Source organism: Tursiops truncatus, chromosome 18, assembly GCF_011762595.2.
Source record: "Tursiops truncatus isolate mTurTru1 chromosome 18, mTurTru1.mat.Y, whole genome shotgun sequence".
NCBI classification, from domain to species: Eukaryota; Metazoa; Chordata; class Mammalia; order Artiodactyla; family Delphinidae; genus Tursiops; species Tursiops truncatus.
In genome coordinates, this window is record NC_047051.1 from 7,370,042 (window position 1) to 7,387,608 (window position 17,567).

At 36.5% G+C, this 17,567-nt stretch overlaps 1 protein-coding gene across 5 annotated transcripts in view; it reads left to right on the forward strand.

Moving 5' to 3' along the window:
- USPL1 (ubiquitin specific peptidase like 1) overlaps positions 1-17,567 on the forward strand; it is a 39,898-nt gene that overhangs the window by 5,188 nt on the left and 17,143 nt on the right. For 2 of the 5 annotated variants that reach the window (XM_073795008.1, XM_019936786.3), the window contains 4 exons: positions 3,431-3,596; positions 4,113-4,241; positions 9,455-10,100; positions 13,751-13,864. In XM_073795008.1, the coding sequence (XP_073651109.1) occupies positions 3,498-3,596; positions 4,113-4,241; positions 9,455-10,100; positions 13,751-13,864 (988 nt within the window). In that variant the 5' untranslated portion in view covers positions 3,431-3,497. Of the gene's footprint in view, positions 1-3,430; positions 3,597-4,112; positions 4,242-9,454; positions 10,101-12,961; positions 13,032-13,750; positions 13,865-17,567 lie in introns of those variants that run through there. The other 3 variants (XM_033843801.2, XM_033843802.2, XM_019936791.3) reach the window with 3 other exon arrangements.

Consider the following 17,567-nt stretch of genomic DNA (forward strand, 5'->3'; position numbering starts at 1 on the left):
TAGAATTCACCTGTGAAGCCATCTGGTCCTGGACTTTTGTTTGTTCCAAGACTGTTAATCACAGTTTCAATTTCGTTACTTGTGATTGGTCTGTTCATATTTTCTGTTTCTTCCTGGTTCTGTCTTGGAAGGTTATATACCTTTCTAAGATATCGTCCATTTCTTCCAGGTTGTCCATTTTATTGGCATACAGTTGCTTGTAGTAGTCTCTTAGGGTGCTTTGTATTTCTGTGATGTCTGTTGTAACTTCTCCTTTTTCATTTCTGATTTTATTGATTTGAGTCCATTTCCTCTTTTTCTTGATGAGTCTGGCTAAATGTTTATCAATTCTGTTTATCCTCTCAAAGAACCAGCTTTTAGTTTTATTGATCTTTCCTGTTGTTTTCTTTGTTTCTATTTCGTTTATTTCTGCTCTGATCTTTATGATTTCTTTCCTTCTACTAACTTTGGGTTTTGTTTGTTCTTCTTTCTCTAGTTCCTTTAAGTGTAAGTTTAGATTGTTTATTGGAGATTTTTCTGTTTCTTGAGTTAGGCTTGTATTGCTATAAACTTCCCTCTTAGAACTGCTTTTGCTGCATCCCATAGGTTTTGGAATATCGTGTTTCATTGTAATTTGTCTCTAGGTATTTTTTGATCTCCTCTTTGATTTCTTCAGTGATCCCTTGGTTATTTAGTAATGTATTTTTTAGCCTCTATGTGTTTGTGTTTTTTACGATTTTTTCCCTGTAATTGATTTCTAATGTCATAGCGTTGTGGTCGGAAAAGATGCTTGATACGATTTCAGTTTTGTTAAATTTACTGAGGCTTGATTTGTGACCCAAGATGTGATCTGTCCTGGAGAATGTTCCATGTGCAATTGAGAAGAAAGTGTAATCTGCTGCTTTTGGATGGAATATCCTATAAATATCAATTAAATCTATCTGGTCTACTGTGTCATTTAAAGCTTGTGTTTTCTTATTAATTTTCTGTCTGGATGATCTGTCCATTAGTGTGAGGTGTTAAAGGCCCCCACTATTATTGTGTTACTGTCGATTTCCTCTTTTATAGCTGTTAGCAGTTGCCTTATGTGTTGAGGTGCTCCTATGTTGGGTGCATAAACATTTGTAATTGTTATATCTTCTTTTTGGATTGATCCCTTGATCATTATGTAGTGTCCTTCCTTGTCTCTTGTAACATTCTTTATTTCAAAGTCTATTTTATCTGATACGAGTATTGCTACTCCAGCTTTCTTTCGATTTCCATTTGCATGGAATAACTTTTTCCATGCCCTCACATTCAGTCTATATGTGTCCCTCGGTCTGAAGTGGGTCTCTTGTAGACAGCATATAGATGGGTCTTGTTTTTGTATCCATTCAGCAAGCCTGTGTCATTTGGTTGGAGCATTTAATCCATTCATGTTTAAGGTAATTATCAATATATATGTTCCTATTACCATTTTCTTAATTTTTATGCGTTTGTTTTTGTAGGTGCTTTTCTTCTCTTGCCTTTCCTACTTAGAGAAGTTCCTTTAGCATTTGTTGTAGAGTTGGTTTGGTGGTGCTGAATTCTCTTAGCTTTTGCTTGTCTGTAAAGCTTTTGATTTCTCTGTCGAATCTGAATGAGATCCTTGCTGGGTAGAGTAATCTTGGTTGTAGTTTGTTCCCTTTCATCACTTTAAATATATCGTGCCACTTCCTTCTGGCTTGTAGAATTTCTGCTGAGAAATCAGCTGTTAACCTTATGGGAGTTCCCTTGTATGTTATTTGTCGTTTTTTCCCTTGTTGGTTTCGATAATTTTTTTGTGTCTTTAATTTTTGCGCATTTGATTATGATGTGTCTCGGCGTGTTTCTCCTTGGGTTTAACCTGCCTGGGACTCTCTGCGCTTCCTGGACTTGGGTGGCTATTTCCTTTACCATGTTAGGGAAGTTTTTGAGTATAATCTCTTCTTGGGTCCTTTTTCTCTCTCTCTCATCTCCTTCTGGGACCCTTATAATGCAAATGTTGTTGTGTTTAATGTTGTCCCAGAGGTCTCTTAGGCTGTCTTCATTTCTTTTCATTGTTTTTTCTTTATTCTGTTCCGCAGCAGTGAATTTCACCATTCTGTCTCCCAGGTCACTTATCCATTCTTCTGCCTCAGTTATTCTGTTATTGATTCCTTCCTAGTGTATTTTTCATTTCAGTTATTGTATTGTTCATCTCTGTTTGTTGGTTCTTTTTTCTTCTAGGTGTTTGTTCTTTAATTCTTCTAGGTCTTTGGTAAACATTTCTTGCACCTTCTCAATCTTTGCCTCCATTCTTTTTCCAAGGTCCTGGATCATCTTTGCTATCATTATTCGAATTCTTTTTCTGGAAGGTTGCCTCTCTCCACTTCATTTAGTTGTTTTTCTGGGGTTTTGTCTTGTTCCCTCATCTGGTACAAAGTCCTCTCCCTTTTCGTTTTGTCTGTCTTTCTGTGGCTTTCCTTCCACAGTCTGCAGAATTGTAGTTCTTCTTGCTTCTGCTGTCTGCCCTCTGGTGGATGAGGCTATCCTCCACTGATACTTTTCTAAAAAGCATTTTTATTTTTGAAATTATTCCTTGGCTTGAAAGGTGTGTAAAGTTTATACAGCAGGAAACAATAGCCTAACTAGTTTTTAAAGTGAATCTGTGAGCCCCAGTTTCCTAGAAAGTGGTTGTCATAGAATCATGGATTCTTAGATTTGGGAAAGACTTTTGCTTGAAAGTGTTTTACAACATCCCTGTGAAGTGGTGATTCACTCTGCTTAAATTTCTCCTTTATCTTGTTTTCCTTGTATTTTAAATCCATATCTGAACCACTGTTAACAATTGCTTTTCCCTTACACTGAGCTCCAGTTTCATAATTTCAACTTTACTAAATGTGATTCTACTCCATGGGTCTACACTCAAAACATTGTACGATTGACAGTGTTTATATTTTTGTTCCGTTACAGATTATTTACTTTAATGTAAAATAGTATTTTGTTCGCAGCTTTTATTTAAAAAGTGGCACTGTTCTCAGTTGGTGATGTATTCTTGGTTGAAAGCAATAGGAATGTATGGGGTTCTTTTGTCCTTGTTAAGTAATGGCACAATGGATCTGTGTTTTATTTAAACGTTTTCTTGGTATAATGCTTACATATTTGTTTCAAGTTGTGCGTAGACTAAAAACTTAGGTTTTCAAGCTCTTGTCAATATATTTAAGTAATAGCTATCTCTATTACAAGTTTTGATAAATTTGCTTACAAATGAGTCTACTGTGAAGACTGGTCCTATTGCCAGTTTTTGCCCTCTCTCCACAAATTTGCTAGATCTTTAAATAAATTTAGGTATTTTGTTTTCACTTCAAGATTACAATTTCAGAATATGTTTAACAAAAGATATATAGTTCTCAAAATATACTTAATATGCATACATCTTATAAAAATTGTCTATTAACTTTTTTTTTTCCAGGGTTCATTGAAAAATCCTTAGTGATATTGACATGTTTCAAGTGACATAAATTAGCCAATGACTCGGAATGATGGATTCCCCGAAGATTGGAAATGGTTTGCCAGTGATTGGACCAGGGACTGATATAGGGATATCTTCACTCCATATGGTGGGGTATTTGGGAAAAGTTAGTGAACTTATTTTTTGCCTCAGTGCAAAGTTGGTTTTTTTCTCTCCTATTTTTAAGACTTAAATTTGGTTTTAATTTTACCAGTTAATTTAAAAAAAATTGTATCTTCCACGGAAATCTTACAGTAATGGCGAAAGATTGTTCTCTGTTTACCTCTCTATGTTTTATTGATATGTAAAAGTAGAAATAAAACATAGACCGTATAGTTTACTATTTGAAAATGTTGAACATATTTTCAGTGACAGTTGACATTACTTTTTTCCTTGCAGATAAAACTGATGCTATTTTTAACACTTAATTTAATATTTAAAACTAGAATATATTCTTTTTGGAACAATAGCTGTATTAAAGCCTATATGCATTTCTTTTATTTGCTGTCTTTAAGATATCTTGCCAGGACACTTCTAGGTAAAAAGTGTACATTTTTTTTCTGGTTACTTTTCCATTTAACTTTTTGTAATTTTATACAATCTAGGAATGTCTATATTTTAATTTACTTTTTTTCTCTTTTAGAATTATGATTCATCTAAAGTACCGTCAGATGGGTATTGCCCTGCTTGTAGGACGAAGGGAAAGTTAAAAGCCTTAAAGACTTACCGAATTAGTTTTCAAGAATCTGTCTTTTTGTGTGAGGACCTGCAGGTAAAGTATTAATCTTAGATGGTATTGAAGTTTTCGCCTTTTGCTTTTCTCTTCAGTGTTTAAATTTGTACTCATTTTGTAGTTTTTAGATTGTATGTTTTTAACATGTAGTTAGTCTCTAGATCTGTCTGGTATATAATTTTAAATATTTTATTTTGCCACTTGATTTCCTGAGTTATTACATGAAGATGTTTGTTTTTATCGTCATTAGACTTGTGAGAAGAGAGAATATGTTTCAAGATTTTTTTTTTAAACCTTGTGGAGGTCCTTTTAGCTGTTGTTATTCTCATGTGTTATTTATTAACTTTGGGACTTATTGAAAAGGTTATTAATCTCTAAATATTATGTACTTAAGGCTCTAAATATCTTAGAATTATAGTAATTTGTACCCACTGGCACAACTTTTTACACAGGAGCTCGTTAAATTCCATAATACTCTATATTTTACTGTACTTGACAACTTATGAAACTGTCATATACATACTTAATTCTCAAAACTTTGCAAGGTAGGTATTCCCATGTTATGAATAAGAAAACAGATGCAGAGGGTTTAGGAACACAACATCTTCATAAAGCAGCAGAGCAGTGATTGGAATACAGTCTTCTCATGTCAGATATGTATTATTCCAGGTAAACTAGCAGTTCATCAGAATCACTTGGAAAGCTTTTAAAAAATTTCTGGGTCTCACCTAGATGCTTATTCAATAGAGTTGGCCCAGAATTCTGTAGTTTTATAACTTTTATAAACTGTCTGATGATCAGCCAGTTTTGGAAAATACTAGACTATATTATACTGTTGGTGGTAGATACTTTTGTTGGGTAACACTTAAAGAAAATTTCAGGTATTCTTACAAATAGAAATAAATTATTTTTTTGCATTTATGCAATAAATATTTATTTGTGTGTCACCATGTTGGCACTGTTCCAGATGGTAGGATACAGTGAATAAAACAAAAATTTCTTGCTCTCAACAAGGCTATATTCTAGATTGGGAAAGAAAATAAAAAAGGAAAGCATACTTTTTTGTGTGAGGTAATGAAAAGTGATGTAGAGAAAAAAATAAAGCCACAGGGACTGGAGTATCAGAGAGTGGGTAATTTGCAATTTTAAATAAAGTATAGGAGGAAACTTAATTGAGAAAGTGACATTTGAGCAAAGATCTGAAAGAGATGAAAAGGAACAAGTCCTGTGGATACCTGAGGAGTGAGCCTTCCAGGTGGGGAGACTAGCAGATACAAGGTCTTGAGAGAGCGGAGGCTGCCTGTCCATGTTTGTGCTACTGCAGAGAAACCAGCAGAGCTGGATCGGAGTGAGTGAAGCAGAATAAGGGAAGATTGGATGGATCCAGTAAAGCCTTGTAGGCCGTTTGCTGGCTTTTACTATGAAATAAAGAACCATCGTAGGGATTTTGACAGAGGAGTGACATGATCTGATTTTCATGTTGAAAAAAATGTGATGGGCAAGATCTGAAGCAGGGAAATGGTTGGAAGCCAATTGTAGTATTCCAGGGAGAACAAGTAGTGGCCAGGTTGATGAGGCATGGTTGGATTCTATATGTATTTTGATAGTTAAAAGGATATGCTGAAAGAGTGGGGTACATGGTAGGAAAGGGAGGAATCAAGGATGATCCCCAGATACTTGGCTTGAATAATTGGAAGAATGGAGCTGCCGGTTACTGAACTGAGAAAGACTTTGGGAAGAGGAAGATCTGGGGGAAAGATAAGGAGATCAGGAGCAATCAGGCTTGAGGCATCTATCTAATAACTGGGTATATGGAGTAAACAGTTGGATCTATGTGTCTGGGGTTAGGTGGAGAGTCTAAGATTGGATATATACATTTGGGAGTCATCAGCAAACTTACACGAACTTACATGGTTCAGTAAGTAATTGAACCATGAGGCTGGGTGAGTTTACCAAGAGTGTGGATAAAGAGTTGCAAAACTGAGCCCTGGAACACTCCAGCATTAAAAAGTTTGGAAGGTGAAGTGGAACCAGCAAAGAAGTGAGAGACATGGGGAGTGAGGTAGGCGTAATCTCAGGAAGGAAAGTATATTGTCCTGGATGTCAAGTGAAAAATGTTTAATGAAGGAAGGAATGATTTACTGTCAATTCCAGTGAGAACTCAAGGTGGCTGAGGACTCAACTCACCATTGACTGGAGTGTCATGGGGGCCCTTGCAGGCCTTGATTAGAGTGGTTTTGGTAAAGTAGTAGTGGTAAAAGCCTGATTGGAGTGAGTGATGGAAAATGGGAGAGGAAGTATTGAGAAATATAGACGTGAGGTAGTACCTGGAGGGAAAAGTTTTACTTCTGTTTGTTTTTAAGTTGGGAAAAATAGCAGCATGTTTGTACGCTGGTTATATCCAGTAGAGAGGGAAAAACAGAAAGTGTCACAGAATTGCTGGAGGGATATCCGTGGAGCAAATGACAGGCTCTATTGCACAAGGGGAGGGCTTGACTTTAGGAGACTTGACAGCTCAGCTCATCGGTAACACCAGACTCTACAGAGTTTACTAATTAACCAGCTCAGAATAAAGTTGTAGAATTGTGAGCACTGGAAAGAGAGAAAAATAAAACTTACAGATGCTAGAAGAAAATTACTTTTTTCCCTCTTCTGAACAATACGTGATATTTCAGTAGAGTTCTTTAACCAAGGACTACCAGAATAGCGAAGTCTGTTCTCAGAACAGTGGTTTTAACTATTATGGTTAGATGTGTTTTTTGCATTTTTAGTTTTTGAAGCATTCTTTTTTAAGCAATGAGGAAAAAAAAATAACCAAGACTTTCAAGTATATACTTTGCAAATGTAAAAAAAGAACTTTAGAGGAATTATTGATCTAGTTTTTAGAAAATGTTTTAATCATCAGTAAGAGCCCAGTGTATTTTATGAAGTACATTGGTTTACACCAGGAGTCAGCAAACTGTTTGTATATTACCCACTGGCTAAGAGTGATTTTTGTTGTTGTTGTTTTTAATTAAGTAGGGGTGCTGGTGGGATGTGCACACCATGATTTTGACTCTGCTTGAGAATGGTAAAGGTTTTTTTTTAATTTTTTGCCTTTAAAAAGTAAAAATTTTTTTAATTGTTAAAAAAACATAAAATTTACCATCTTAACCTTTTTTTTTTTTTTTTTTTGCGGTACGCGGGCCTCTCACTGTTGTGGCCTCTCCTGTTGTGGAGCACAGGCTCCGGATGCGCAGGCTCAGCGGCCATGGCTCACGGGCCCAGCCGCTCTGCGGCATGTGGGATCTTCCCAGACCAGGGCACGAACCCATGTCCCCTGCATCGGCAGGCGGACTCTCAACCACTGCGCCACCAGGGAAGCCATCTTAACCATTTTTAAGTGTACCGTGCAGGAGTGTTTGCTATATTCACATTGTTATACAACATATCTCTAGAACCTTTTCATCTTGCGAAACTGAAATTCTGTACCCGTTGAATAACAACTTCTTTGTAGCCCAGGCAACTACCATTCTACTTTGTCTCTATGAATTTGACTACTCTAGGTACCTCATATAAGTGGAATCATACAGTTTTTGTCTTTTGTGATTTTACTTAGCATAATGTCCTCAAGGTTTATCCATATTGTCGCATATGACAGGATTTCCCTTTTTAAGGCTGAATAATATTCTATTGTATGTATATACCACGTTTTCTTTATCCATTTGTTTGTCCATGGACATTTGGTTTGCTTCTACCTCTTGGCTATTGTGAATAATGCTGCAGTGAATATGGGTGTGCAAATACCTCTTTGAGGTTTTGTTTTCAATTTTTTTGGATGACTCTGAATACAAAATTACTGCTATTGATTTTTAAAGTGTGCTCTGTCTTCTGACATGTGGTAGGACTAAGGAAGTAATCTCAGGGTATAAAGTTGAGGGTCAAGTTGTTAATTGATGGTGATCGCACAGCTAGTTGGTAACAGAAAAATCAAGAACTTGTCCTATTAAACTAAAGAATTTCGAAGTAAGTACAATATTATGCATGTAGTGTTCGCTTGTATAGAAAATGCTATACTTTAAATGAGAGCATTTCAGTTAGTTGTTGCTGTGAAGTGAACCATCTCAAAACTTAGTCACTAAAGTAACTTAATGGCTTCACTTATGATTCTGTGGGTTGACAAGGCAGTTCTTACACTTCACATACTGTTGGCTGGGACAACTAAAATGTACACATGGCAGACTGTGGATGCTAGCTGCCAGCTGGGAACTCAACTCAGGTAGTCAGCCAGGATCTCACTTCTTTTCCATGAGCGTCTCTTGGTGAGGTTAATTGGGACCCTTACAGTGTGATGGCTGGGACTAAGAAAGATTGTGCAGAAAGAGGGCTCCAAGAGGGCAAGCCAACAAGCCAGTGCTTATTGAAGCATGGGCATCCTGGTTGCTAATGTCCCGTTAAAGCTAGTCACGTGGCCAAGCCTGAGGCTGTGTGGCAGGGGGCTGACTGTACAAGGGCATGAGTATCTGGAGGTATATAGTTCTTTAGTTCGCTAGAGGCCACCAAGGGAGCAATCTCCCATACTTGTGTAGAAGAAAGCATATTTTAAACGAGGGCACACGGTATGTAGACTTCTTGCATTTGTCTTATAAAATATTTTACTAGTTTTCACACTTAGGGAAAATTCATTGATTATTTTAGTGATTTGTTTACTCTTGATATTTGCCTGAAATTGTGTTCATGCATGGTGAAGTTATTAAAATTCAGCCAGTTTGATTCTTAGACCCAATATGGGTGTAAAATTGATAGCTGATGTGCTCTCAGATTAATACTCAGTTTCAAAACTGAGAAGCAATACAGATTACTCTGCAACTTTTTTGGTTTGAAAATACTTTTCTAGTTTTTAATGCCATGCAGTGTACCTGTCTTAAAAAGAATAGTACACTCATAAAATGTTGGAATTTTTAATTCACTCAACATTAGATTCTTTATTAAAGCAAAATTTTGTATGTTTTCCTTGCTAGCTTACTCTAGAGTAACTCAGATTAAACCCTTGATTGTTCAGATTAACTAGGAAAAATTACTCTTTGGGGACGAAATTTTTGATTAAATAGCTGTTTATCCCTGGTTCCTTCAAATTTAGATTGATAATATTGTATACCCTCTCAGGTCAAAGTAATGCTAAAATTTTGTACATATTTTTCGTGATGTAGAATCTGTGAAGTTAAAGCTTGAGCTTATTTGAATTTTTAGTTTTTGTTATTTTTTCTTTCTAGTGCATCTATCCCTTGGGCTCTAAATCACTTAATAACTTAATTACTCCTGATTTGGAAGATTGTCACACTCCAGATAAGCCTCAAAAAAGAAAGATCGTGGAAACCAACTCTAAAGAGTCACCTCTTTTAGCAAATGCCAAAAAGACTAAACATCATAATGGTATTGATGGTGAACAAGTTTTGAACAGTAAACATAATGAAGAAGAGTATGATGAAACCTCATCAGACTTACCTCGTTTACTACACGGTGGTCAACAGAATCCAATTAGGACAACTGATTCCTTGGAGCAGAATGAGATTTTGGAAGCTGATATTGTTGACATGGCTGCTGAAGAAGATTCTACTGTGGTTGATGTTTCTAGAACTGGAGGGACTGCCCCTCAAAATGAAGGATGCGCATCTGAACTGGAAGTGCCGTTGGAGAGCAAGCATACCTCATTTTGCCAGACTTCATGTGTCCAGTGGAAAAACGCATATGCTCTCTGTTGGTTAGACTGTATCCTGTCAGCATTGGTGCACTTGGAAGGGCTGAAAAACACTGTGACTGACCTATGCTCTAAAGAGGAGTCTGTGTTCGGTCAGTTGTTTACCAGGTATAATCAAGCCAATGAGTTTCTGCACACCAGTCAGTTGGATGGAGTTAAAGGTTAGTAATAACATTTTATTTCTCTTTAATTTTTAAAGAGGTTAATGTTGACCGTTGTAGCATGCAAAAAGATGCCATCAGTAGCTTTTGTTTTACGTAGAACCTCGGAGCAAGGAGCATAGGGACCGAGTCTGTCATGAAGCTTGAGTGAACACCAGTTGTGTTATCATGACTGCCCAAAAGGCAGTCTTTTTCAAAAACTAAGAGTAAAGAATAAAGAGGCTATGGCTGTATCTTAGCTGTCAGGGTAATGGTGGTCAACATAGAGTACATCAAAGTACAACTTTAAGTTTTTGAGTTGCCGTAAAGCAGAATAAAGAAGTAAATACAAACCATCCATAATCCCACAACTCCCCCAAAATCTCTTTTCACAGTGAGGGCTGTATTTTTATTTTCTATAAAATAGGATACCCATGAACCCAAGATAAATTAAAATATTTCCAGTGACTTGCATCTACCTATGTGTTCCTCCACATCCCATCATCTACCTCCCCCAAAGTTAATCATTATCCTGAAATGTGTTATATCAATATGTGTTATATCGTTTCTTGTTTTTTAATAGCTTTTCCTACATATATATGGCTAAACAATATATTGCCTAATTTAATGTTTTGAACTTCATAAAAAAAGACATACTGTACAGTATTTCTTCTGGGACTTTTTTTTTTTTTTTATAAAGATTTATCTATGCTGGTTGTACTGGTTGTATTTGTGTTTCATTGATTTTTGTTGCTATATGATATTTCCAGTTCGTAAGTATATCAGTCTGTAAGTACATATGTGTATTTATTCATCTGTCATTCGGTTGTTTTTTGCAATTGTAAATACTGCTGCTGTGACTATTCTTAGGCAAGTCTCCTGGGGCACAAGAGTTTTTCTTGGATATACCGTAGGATAGACTCTGAGTTCAGATTTACTAGATAATGGCTAATGGTTTTCCAAAGTGGTTGTACCAGTCTACTCCCATTAGCAATGTAGAAGAGATTTTCCTAATCCATATTTCCTCCCTTGGTTTTTTTCACACGTGGTGATTTTTGCAATTTGAATGATATAAAATGGTTTGTGGTCTTGATTTGCTTTTCCCAGATTTTAAAGAGGTTGAACAGCTCTTTGTATGTAGATTGACCCTCTGTTCCCTCTGTGAAGCCTGTTTGTGTCTTATCCCTGTTTGTTGTATTGTCATGTTCTTATTGATTTGTGTGAGTTTTTATATGTCCTTGTTGCTATATTTATTCAGACAGGTTACTGAATCTCCCACTTTGTATCTCATGTTTCTACTTTTTTAAAGATATCTTTTGATGACAGAAATTGTTAATCTTTCCTTTTATAGCTAGTAATGTCTGTGGTTTTAAAAAGAAATGTTTCCTTTCTCCAAGATCAGAAAGTCATTTACCTCTGTTTTCACTGAGAAGTCACAGAGCTTTGCTTTTTACATTGAAATTCTTAGTTCAACTGGAGGTAATTGTGTCTGGTATGTGGTAACGTTTCATTTTTTTCCATTGCATAGCCAGTTTTTCTAGCTCCACCTTTTTCCTCAATTGATCTGCCATGCCCCTTTGTCATATAACATTCTGTGTATGTGTGCAGCTGTTCCTTAACTCTGCTTTGTTTTCTTGGTCACTTTATCTGTCCCTGCACCAATGCCACACTTTTAATTATTAGGGCATTTTAGGTCTTGCTGTCCTCATCTTTATTCAACTTGACTTTGATCATGCAATCTTTTATATAGATCTTATACATTGTTGACTATTTTTCTGTCTCTGTACCAATGCCATACTCTTTAATTATTATGGCTTTTGGGGTTTTGGTATCTGGTAGGTGGAGAATCCTAACCTTTATGCAGTTTGACTTCGGTTGTGCAACATTTTACTTTATTAGTATACTCTTATACATTGTTTCCCCATTGTTAACCATTCAGGCTACTTATCATTTTTTTTTGCTGTTATGTGTAAATACCATGGCAGATATCCCTGTATCCTTTGAATCCATTGCTGATTATACCCTAGAAGGGATGTTAAAATATTTATATAAAGGGTAGCCCCCACTCACTGCAACTAGAGAAAGCCCATGGGCAGCAACAAAGACCCAACACAGCCAAAAGTAAATAAATAAAATAAATAAATTTATATTTAAAAAAAGAAGGGGATCCCCTTGGGGATCCTTTAAAAAAAAAAAGAGTCTTTCTAAATGGCTTTCCGGAAGGGTTATACCAACATAATAATTCCATTTTCATATGTAGAAATAAACATCCCAGAACACTGTAATCACCTTTGCGTAGAAACGTTTAAAAAGTTGTAATTTTTTTAGATAAAAAATATTTTGTTTCAATTTGAGTTTCTTTGAGATTGAAGTTTTTTGCAATTTCTAAAATTCAGTTTCTCAGAAGCATATTTGCTTCTGCCTTTTCTCTTTATTCCTGTTTTGTATAATTATAGAAACCCCAGTACTGAGTTGGTGACAGTTGTTTGTTGTAAAAGAACATACCTCATTCAAATTTTGACTTGAATATTAAATTAATATTAACTTTTAATTTTAATATTATATTAATTTTTTACAAGATAATTGTAGTTTTTACAATATAGTTGTAATTAACATTTGTTCAAGCTACATTACTTTGGATTATAAGTTTTCTCTCTTCTTCAGTGTGTTCAAATAACAAAAATTCTGGTTAATGCTTACTTCATATTACAGAAGACTCCGGATGTTTTCATAGTGAAACATATAAGCAGAGTGTGATCAGGCTGTATGAATTATTTATTCGTAAGAGATTTGAGTGAAAAGATCTGTTTGTAGCTTAAAAGTAACTAGAGTCAGATGCATATGGCGGTTTTTATTCAAAATAATTTTCTTATTAATCTTAGGTAGTTTTCTGCCAGAGTAATTGCATCTTGAGGACTTTTACCCTAAAGAAATGATGAAAAACATGGACAGGTGTGTGCCCAAAGATGTTTAACATGATAGTATTTATAATAGTAAAAAAAGAAACAACTTAATGTCCAACAATAGGGAATGGCTAATAAAACTATGGTTCTGTCAGAGTGTAATTACTAGCCTGCAAAGTTTTTAATGAAGCAGATTTGTGTAAAAAAAAAAGCAGAATGTAGAATTGTATGAAATGTGATGATGTCATTGAAGGCCCTTCAAAAGACATAGGAGGAGGAAAACATACCAAATGTTAGTTTGGGAAATAATCATGACTGTATTAAGACTCCTTATAAATTTGTCTGCTCCTGTGATCTAGTTAAGTCCAGTAAAAGTTAAACAGAGAGGATTAAATGGCTAGATTTTGTCTCTAGCATAAGTAATAATTTCATGAAAAGAGAGAGCTTCAGCTGTTTCAGAGATGGGCAGAATATCTGAAAGTGTGGCTCTTTAGCCAGGCCTCAAAGACTTGCACTGAGATTTTACTCAGGCAGAATGACGTTGAGCCAGGCAGTCAGTACTAATGATATTGTGCTGTTAACGCATATTGAGGGAATATATGGTATACCACAGAGAGAGGAAGAAGAATTAAGGAATTTTGTATTTTCCATTTTTGTCTCTGCAAAATTTGTTGACTCTGGTAAACGTTCATTTTGGTAATGTCTTAGTTGTCTGTAGAAAGAAATAGGTTGATGAGAAATTGATAATGTTCTGTATTTTATTATCAGATGGAGATTGTAAAAAACTTCCTTCTGAAATATTTGCAAAGATAGAGACGTGTCTGAATGAAGTCAGAGACGATATTTTTATTAGGCTGCAGCCTCAGCTTAGGTGTACATTAGGTAAGTAATTTATGGAATTGAATTGTATTACTCATCTACCATAAAGACATACTTACATCAAAAGGAAATATAATACTGTTTTATTACTTGGGATGATCAGATTCTTGGAATCTGATCATTTCATCACTGGTTAAATCATTCGTGGATGGAGGTGTTCTATATAAATATGCAGGCACGTGTTCCACCCCTTCAGCATGGATGCAGTTCTCAGGACCAGCTGAATACTCACGGGATACACCATCCGTTGCTTTCCCAATACTGTCCCCCAGTAGACTACTCCAGCGTTTTCAGCCTTGACTGACTGTGTATTAAAAAAGCACCTAGGAAATTTATAAGTAAATAACTAGCGCTGGGAGCCCATTACATAAGAATCTCAGGATGGAGTTCAAGTATCAGTAACTTTTAGAAGCCTCCATGTGATTCTTACGGACGGATGGGGTTGAGAATCTCTGGTCTACACCAACCATAATAATTCTATTTCCCCTGCTAGTGATTGGTTTAGGAATGGACATATGGTACAATTTTAGCCAATGGAATATGAGGAGATATATACTGATGACCTTTTGGGAAAGTTTTCTTACTTTTAAAAAGGGCATAAGAATGAGACCTGCTTTGTCCTCTATGAATTGTCTTTTGGCCTCTGGGAGCAGAGTGGAACAGGGGCGCTAGAGTCTCCAGGTCTTTATAAATTTTTTTTTGTATTGCAAAAAGAAGCTGGTAGTGATTTTTTTTTTTTTTGAGGGGGTGCCTTTTGTTTTATTTCTCTTTATCTTTTTTTTTTTTTTTTTTCCTGCCACACGGCTCGTGGGATCTTAGTTCCCTGACCAGGGATAGAACCCAGGGCCCCAGCAATGAAAGAGCTGAGTCCTAACCACTGGACCGCCAGGGAATTACCATATTTCTCTTTATCCTTTTTTTTTTTAAGTCTATTTTTTAAAAATTTTATTTATTTATTTTATTTTTGACTGTGTTGGGTCTTTGTTGCTGCACGTGGGCTTTCTCTAGTTGCAGCGAGCGGGGGCTACTCTTCATTGCCTTGCGCGGGCTTCTCATTGAGTGACTTCACTTGTTGCAGAGCATGGACTCTAGGTGCACGGGCTTCAGTAGTTGTGGCACGTGGGCTCAGTAGTTGTGGTGCGTGGGCTTCTCATTGCGGGGGCTTCTCTTGTTGCAGAGCACGGGCTCTAGGTGCGCGGGCTTCAGTAGTTGTGGCTTGCGAGCTCAGTAGTTGTGGCGCACGGGCTTAGTTGCTCCGTGGCATGTGGGATCTTCCCGGACCAGGGCTCGAACCCTGCATTGGTAGGCGTATTCCCAACCAGTGCGCCACCAGGGAAGTCCCTCTCTTTATCCTTGTATTAACTCTTCGATTAATATTGTGTTATAGTAGCTGAATATATGATACTCCTATTAGTATAATACTCCTGTTAAATTATGTACAATATCAATGCCTTCAAGTTTTTCTCTCAACAAGTGGCCTTTATTTCATCAGACCCAGATAGTGTATCTGGAAGCAGTGTCTTTTTTGCATGGTTGTGTCCCCTTATTTCTTTGTCCCACAGTTCTGTCCCCTAGTTTTACTATTTTGTTTTTCATGAACTCCTACATATTTAAGTTTACTCTGTTCTTATAAACTGATTTTCCATATGCCAGATCTTTGGCATTGCCTCCTCTAGGACTAAAGGGCTATTCTAATTCATCATCAGGTGGGATCTCAGATGGGACGAATATTCTTTTTATCAAAGTATGATTTACATATAGTAAAATCCTTTTCAAATGTATATAGTTGTGTTACCATTTCCACAGTCAAAATATAGAACAGTTCTATCACCATGAAAATGTTCCCCTGGCTCCTTTATGGTCAGCCCCTTTCCTTACCCCCAATCACTGATCTGTTGGGTGGATACTCATTTCAAAGGAGCCTTTTTCATAAGATTGCCAGAGTGTAGACTGAGGGGCTCCCGTGTTGCATTTTGCAGGTATCATTTCCCTCCTAGAGTGACCTGAGATGTTTTATTCAGGTTCCCTACTCCAGTTCCCAATTGAATTAAAGAGTGGTTTCTTCCCCAGTCTGCATCATCACTCTTCTTATCCCTGCTAATTGTATTTACAAGGTGGCGTCTTGCTCTATTGCTACCTTGGGTCTGGGATTTGTAAATTTTGTGCACTCATAGCAATTGGGCAAGCATACAGCTCTTCCAATACAGTAGAATCCTCTCATTTGCGTTTGTGCTACTCAGTCAGCAGTGAGAGGTGCTACATTAGAGGCTAAGATCTTACTAATGAAATCTGTGTTTCAGGGAGCACTTTAGAGTCTTACGATGTATGTGTCCTCATTCTGAATATTAACGTGTATTTTAAAGTACTAAAGAAAGAGAAGTAGAATCTGTATTGACCCGGAATGTTTGTTAAATTTTTAAGATCAGCCAGCCACTTCCTCATTTTGAATATTGTTTTTAAAAAACGCATTGTAAACTGTCCTCTCTGCTCTCCCTCCCCCGTAAACTGTCCTCTCTGCTCTCCCTCCCCACAGTTTAAGAAATATAACATTACAAATACAACTGAAGCCCTTTTTGCACTCTTCCCCAATTCTTCCTTACCTCCCCACAAAGGTAACTACTATCTTCAATTTGGTGTTTTCTTTCCCTTTAATGTGTATATTTCTTTCTTTTTTTTTAAAAAGGAAAAAGCTGTTATTGTTATGGTTTCTACTTATTTATGTAAGTGTAAAGAGTAATTTAGCCTTTGAGTGTAGTGTACCAGCGTAAGGATAGACAGACCACTAGAACAGAATAGAAAGTCCAGATCAGAACTCTCCCTGTTTGGTTACTTCATAACCATGATGGAGGTACTGATGCAGGTAGGTGGGGAAAGAAAAGGCCATCCAGGAAACGGTGCTTGGGACAGTAGTTTCCTGATACAGGGGGAAAATAGATCCCTACTTCACACCGTAATTAGAAAGAAACTTCAGCATATTTAAAAGCCTGAACATGAAAAGCAGAGTTGTAAAACTTCTGGAAGAAAATACAGGTGAATATTTTACTGCTCAGTGGGGAAGAATTTCCTAAATAAGATACAGAAAAGAAGAGATTGGTGACTGTGATTACATTAAAGTTTAAAACCTCTGGGCAAAGGTAGAACAAAGAAATAATACCCAGGATATCTTACAAAGAACTCCTGTACATCAGTTAAAAAAAAAAAAAAAGACAAAAACTGATAGAAAAATGGCCAGAAAACATTAATGAGAAATTAACAGAAGAGGAAACTTGAATAGCTAGAGGGCAAGGAGTCACTGAAAGGTTTGCATCCTGGTAATAAACGAGGGTACTTTAGGGCAATATGCAAACTAGGTACTAGGTCCCCATCTTTCAATGGTCTGACTTTTGATTTTTTGAGTTTACAATGATGTTAAAGAGATCAATGCATTCAGTAGAAACTGCACTTTGAATTTTGATCTTTTCCTGGGCTAGTGGTAAGTGGTGTGATACTCACTCGTGATGCTGGGCAGTGGCTGTAGCTCCCAGCCAGCCATGCAATCATGGGGTAAACAACTGATACACTTAAAACCATGCTGGACCCAGACCACCCTTCTGTTTTTCACTTTCATTATAGTATTCAATAAATTATATGAGATATTCAATACTTTATTTTAAAATAGGCTTTGTATTCAATGATTTTGCCCAACTGTATCCTAATGTTAAGTTTT